The sequence below is a fragment of the Tenrec ecaudatus genome, chromosome 6 (assembly GCF_050624435.1).
Source record: "Tenrec ecaudatus isolate mTenEca1 chromosome 6, mTenEca1.hap1, whole genome shotgun sequence".
Classification (NCBI taxonomy): domain Eukaryota; kingdom Metazoa; phylum Chordata; class Mammalia; order Afrosoricida; family Tenrecidae; genus Tenrec; species Tenrec ecaudatus.
The window spans coordinates 82,025,273-82,031,272 of record NC_134535.1 but is presented as its reverse complement, the minus strand read 5'-3'; the positions used below and the strand labels follow the sequence as shown (position 1 = coordinate 82,031,272).

At 57.9% G+C, this 6,000-nt stretch overlaps 1 protein-coding gene across 1 annotated transcript in view; it reads left to right on the top strand.

The window, feature by feature from the left end:
• The first annotated feature begins 620 nt into the window (after positions 1–620).
• ACVR1B (activin A receptor type 1B) overlaps positions 621–6,000 on the top strand; it is a 46,157-nt gene continuing 40,777 nt past the window's right edge. Inside the window, exon 1 of the mRNA XM_075551659.1 lies at positions 621–745. Coding sequence (XP_075407774.1) covers positions 655–745 — 91 coding nt within the window. The 5' untranslated portion in view covers positions 621–654. The remainder of the gene's footprint in view (positions 746–6,000) is intronic.

Here is a 6,000-nt window from a genome sequence, read left to right as displayed (position 1 = left end):
GTGTTAAATGAATATGAAATTCTAAGCCCTCTGATATGCCACCAGGAGGGTTCTCCCCACCAGTGGAGTAAGAGTGGTCCGGTGCGGTTGCGTCCTATTAAGAGGCGCTGGCGTGTTTTGTACAGGAGCGTGCCTGTGGCTCAGTGACACAGGTTGTCGCGTGTGGAGTGGCTTGCGGGCGGCCAGGAGACCAGCTCGGAGCGTGTTGCAAAGAGTCCGCGGGGACGCGGCGGAGCTGGAAGGGCGGAAGCAAACGCCAAGGACTCGTGGACTGTGTGATGGCGGGGGCGGTGCCGATCAAGGCGACTCTGCCTCCCGCGGGGTGCAGGAGCCCAGGAGGCTGCGGGCTCCGCGCGCCCGGCGCCTCTCCCCCTCCTCGGCGGGCGGCGGGTGTGGAGCGCGGCGCGCCCACGCGGCCCCTCCGGGCGCAGGGACCCGCCCCTTTAAGGCGGGCGTCCGCGCGTCCTCCAGCCCCGCCCGTCGGGGGCGCGCGCGGCGGCCGCGGCGCCGGCTCCGCCGGGAGCGCACGTGCGGGCGCGGGGCGGAGGGGCGGAGGCGGGAGCGGGGCCGCGGGAGGGGGAGGCGCCGGGGGCGCGCGCGCGCGCTGGGCGCTGCTGGGCTGCGGCGGCGGCGGCGGCGGCGGCGGCGGTTACTATGGCGGAGTCGGCCGGAGCCTCCTCCTTCTTCCCTCTCGTTGTGCTCCTGTTCGCGGGCAGCGGCGGGTCTGGGCCCTGGGGGATCCAGGGTGAGTCCCCGGCCGCGGGGGGTGGGCGCGGAGGCCGGGATGGAGTGGGCTCGGCGAGGGCGAGGCCTTGAGCGCGCCCCCTCCCCACGCGCACAATATGGCTGGGCGGGGGTCCCCGAGGAGCCGGGGTGACCCTCCGTCGGCGTCCCCCGACCTCCAAAGGCGCGGCCGCCCAGTCGGTCTGGCGCTTACGCCAGGGCCCCGGAGACACCAACCTCCTCCCAGGCGAAGCTGGGTTCGGGGAGCTCACAGGGGTCGCGCCCCCAGTCTCACCGTGTACCTTGAGGGGAGTCGGCTTCCGTCCCCAAGACTTAGGGAGCCATGGTTTCTGCCCCTCAGCGTGCCTGCGGCGGGGGTGCTCTAGTCCCTCCTCCCAGGTGCTCCTGGGGGCGCCTTTTCCCGGCAATCCTGGGGAGTCGGGCGAAGGGGGCTTTGGTGCTTCGAGGTCTTGGGCGTTGAGGGTCCTTGCGCACCTTGGATTCTCGGGGGGGAGGGGGGTCTCTAACCTTACCTTCAGCTCCTGCACTTGGGGTGGCGCTTCCCCTCCCTACACCTCGCTAATGCCCCGGGAAAGGGGGTCACGTTTCGCCTCCCTGGAGTTGGGGGTGGGGGCTGAGCCCCCTGCCCCCGTCGGGCCCGCGTGCCTTGTAGAAGCTGCTTGAAGGGAGCGAGATGCACAGGCCTCTAGACCCTCTGTGGGAGCTTGGGCTTCGGATCGCCCCAGCCCTCAGAAATCTAGCTCTGGGAAGGTTCCTGGGGATCTAGGTGTAGGATGCGCTTTCCTCCTTCCCTGCCCCCCAGCCCACCCCAGGGGGCACATTCTGTTAATGAGGCTGTGGATGCCTTTCAGGTGAAATTCTAGAGCCTGCCTCCAGCCCCCAAGATTATTTAAATATCCCACCGCCGGAACCGGCTCCTTAGCCCTGCTTCGGACTTATTTACCTTCCCACACAATCCCTCTCTCCCAGCTCCCCTCCTCCTGCGCACCCCCCTCACCTTCCAGTCCCCACAGCCTTCTGCTGGCTTCCTTTAGCCTGCCCACCAGAGAGAGGCCGGCAACCTTTCCGTGGGCAGTTCCACGCTCGGTGGGTTTGGTTGGTTTGTGAGGCTTTGGGAGGTGGAAAGAGCAGGGGGAACCCAAACATGCCTTCTAGGAGAACTGGCTCAACCGTGGTTTGGCATTGGGGGAGTAGATGAAGGTTATGCATGGCAGTGCTGTGGAAGTGGTTATTGACCCACAGATGGGTCTGCAGAGCCCACGGGATTGGATTCTCCTCCTAGGTACAAAGCCTGCTGCCTCCCAGCCATGGGAGACCAAGTGGCTTTCTCGCCACTAAAAATACTGCTGCTCAGGTGGGCTCAGGCCTCCTGGGGCCGCCCAGACAATCAGGAGCAGACATCACCCCACTGTGGAGCCACAACAACAAGTTCATCATGTCTGCCTTTGAAGTCCGCTCCTGGTGGTGCAGCCTGCGCGGTGGGGGTCTTTGTTTGCTAGGGGAATGGTTTGGAGCACCTTGGGTGTATGTGCTGTGCCCTCACCATGTTGTATGGGCTGATCAGCACAGCGGAGGTGTTTGGATGGAGCCTGACATTTGTGGTGAGATAATGGCTTTCGTGAATAAGGATGTTTGTTGGACTTTATTACGTATGGGCCATGCTTTTGGAGTACGTGACACAATGTGATTTCTCTAGTGGGGTAGTAAATAAGGAGGCATCAGCCTTCAGGTTTGTCTTTGAGAACAATTTTTTAATCATGTGTATGAGTAAGTCTTTAAATTTCTTCCACAGGCCTTTTTCTCTTGCCTCTGGGACGGTGGCAGAATTTTCAGTCATTTCCCTGCTGAGTTGGTGTAGTATGGGGGGGGGGGTTCCTCATTGAGAGTCTTGTTGAAAGTGGGTAATTGAGAATCCCCACTTAGCTTGGATTGGGTTTTTGGTTTTCCTTGGTAACCTTTCTAGAGTGGCTGTTTGTTGGGGTGATGAGGATGGGTGGGCATAACGGAGAGTTAGTTTCTTTTTCTTTTTTTGTCAATGGGAAATTAGATTGTGTGTCTAGCAAACATTCTCAAAAGACCTTTAAACTTCTTGGCCAGACATGGCAGTTTTTTCCGGGACTCCTCTAGTTGCCAGCAGTACACGCTACCGAGACCACGGTTACAAAAGGCAGAGAGTGAAACATCAGTTCTGGGAAGATAGAGACTGTGGGATAAGAAGTTGATTCCCCCCCCCCCCCTTGTTTCCTCTACCGTGTGGGCCGGAGGAGTGGCAGAGGCAGGCAGCTCTGAGGCATGGCACTGGGGCTTGAACTTGATCTGAGGGCGGTAAGGGATAGGCGTCTCTGTTAATTAATAAATTAACTGAGACTTAGTCAAGGCCAGTGATGAGGAGGACGAGCCTCAGGTTAGAAACCACATCCATTCGATAGGTGCACCGAGCTTTAAGGCCTCGTTTGGGAATTTTCACATGAATATTTTAAACTGGAATGAAATTAGCAGCACAGGAACCCGGCATTTCATTTCTGAAGCCGAGCAGCTGGGAGAGAAGGCCAGGGAGAGGCTTGAGTTCCCGAGAGGAACCTTTTGAATTTCCCTGAACAAAGTGCAGGTCTCACGCCAGGCCCGGTCTTGTCATGGTGTGGAGTGGACCCACGTTAGGAGGGCCGGGAAGTGAGCAAACGAGAATGTGTGGTTGGTTTTGTTAAGCCAGCGCCTGGGACAGGTGTGATTCAAACACTAAAATGGCTTCTCCGGTTAAAGGTTAGAGCCAGATGGGTGGAGGTTTACTGCCTGGAACCAACCTCACCCCCCTTTGCAGGTCGTCCTTGGATCAGTAACTTAACCTTTGTGTGACTCGGCCTCAGTCTTTCTCCTGTAAAGTGAGGAAACCTTCCCCTCGGTGGTGGTTCTTTTCTTCCTGGGACATTCGCTAGCCTGCCTTGCTGATAGCCAGTTGGCTGGGAGGTATTTTTAGACACAGTTTCGGACTTCAGTGAATAAGCAACATGGGGTTACTTTTTATCTTACGGGGCCCAATAACATCTTCTGTGATTGCTGGAATCGACACATGTCACAAGCAGTGTGGTGAAGTCTTCCTCTCCCCCTGCGTGTCGGGGTGTGTGTTTATGTGTGTGTACCCAGTTCAGATTTCCTCAAGTTAATTTCGGTCTTGGACAGGCCCTCACATCTGTAGACCTGGCAGCCTACCTGCGCTCATCGGAGACAGTCTGGAGGAAGCGACGACCTGCTTTAGGCTTTATTGGTTTGGCAGCATTTGGATTCTTATGCAATCCGGGGTATGTTTATGGCACTATGTAAATGTTACATAAGAACATGGAGGCTGAGAGGTGGCCAGAATGGTGGCTGTGAGCACAGGACGTTTCGACCCAGGACTTCATCCGAAAGCACCCCGGGGATCTGCAGGCCCCACTGGCAGGCGCTGCCTCTCTCAGTCCCTGTCTGTCTCTCCACCCACCTACCCCCACCTTTTTTTGTAGCCGGCTGTGTCCTTCAGGTGGACTGCCGAGGTTCAGCGAGGTCTCCTCCCCAGCACTGAGCTCAGTGTCACCCTGCTCCCAGAATGGGGACCAGGAAGGCTTTCGGCATGCCCCTGGGAGGCTGCTCATTGCTCCGTGGCGTGCGCCCGAGTTAAAGTGGGTGGCATCTGTTCTCATCAGCACGGGGCGCTGAGGCGGAGCGGGACCCTCCGTGCACGGCTCCCTGCACCTCCTGTAATTCTGAAGGGGAACTTCGCGAACTGAAGTGGCTCTTGTTCTCAGTTTTGAACCCTTTATTGTTTGCTGGTGGGATTTTGCTCACAGCAGCATTGAGCCCACATTCTGGACTCCTGCCTCTCCCTCGTGCATTCTTGTCCGCTGCTTGACTGTTACAGTAGGAGTTGATGTAAGAGGGTCTTATCTCCTTTTCCTCCCTGTCGCCATACAAAGAAAAACCCAGACTTCTCTTTCCCAATCATCCCTCTGGTGCTGGAAATGCCGCCGGCGGCCGTGGCCCATCCGGTCTGCCCAGACTGGGAATGTTGAGTCCTTTCGAGAAATCAGCTCCCCAGACGGGACAGTTACCCCTACAGCCTGACTTGCATTTCTCTCCCAAGCAGGTTCCTGGTTCGGATACAGGCCCTCTGTTTCTGTCTCCTGCTCAGTGTGACCTGAACTGGGGGCGCCAGTGGCATTGTTCTGCCCTGTCTGTTCCTTGCCAGCCCGCTTCTCCATCTTGGACAAAGGAGCACCAAGTGAGGAGACTCTTCTAGCACCCACCTTTCTTCCCCTTGTTTGTGGAGCCGCCAGTCTCAGGCACTGAGAAGGGCCGGGCCCCTGCAGCCAGTTTCCTCCTCTCTCTCCCCGCTCATAGGCCTGTGCTGGTGGAGCCCTGGTGGCATAGTGGATTGTGCCATGGCTGGCTAATGTCAAGGTCGGCAGTTGGAAACCACCAGCTGCTCCCCAGGAGAAAGATGAGGCTCTCTCTTTCTGTGAGGAGTCACCACCTTGGAGACCCACAGGGGCAGTTCTCTCCTGTGAGGGTGGCCCTGAGTATGCATCCACTCAGTGGCAGTGAGTTCGGTTTTCCTGCAATTGCCTGGCAAAATGTTCCAAGTTCAACATCATGAAAGTCATTCCCTTTCCTTTTAGAGTAGCAACACCCCTAACATTGACAAAGTTACCTACGGGGCGGGACAGTTCTTCAGCCCCTTTGGTTGGTTCTGCGCCCAGAGTGGTGGTGTGCAGCCTGCGACATCCCCAGGTGACAGAGGAGAACCACCTCATAGGGTGGCCTGGGCCGTCACGTCTATAGGGAGGAGCCCCGGCGGCTCTGTGGTTACAACACTCAGCTGCTAACCTAAAGGTCAGCAGTTCAAACCTAGCAGCCCTTCCCCAGAAGGCCATGCCAGTCTGCTTCTGGGAAGATGGACAGCGCAGGAACCCCCTGAGGCGGCTCTGCTCTGCTTTATAGGGCCGCTAAGAGTCAGAATCCGCGGCTGCCACAGGGGGTGGATTTGTTTGTGCCACCCCTTACTGACGCTGTTCCGAGCAGGTCTCCGGGTCTTTGCTGGGCTCACAGTGCGGGCCCTCCAGTTAGCGCAGTGTTGAACCAGGGCACCACCGGGGGCCCAGGACAGTTCTAGGCACGGGGGAATAACAGGACAAGGGAGAAGAAGAAAATCCCTAAATCCCCACTTACCGGCCCGCTCAATTGGGGCAGCTTAGGGTAAGAATAAATCAATAAATACAGAAACCA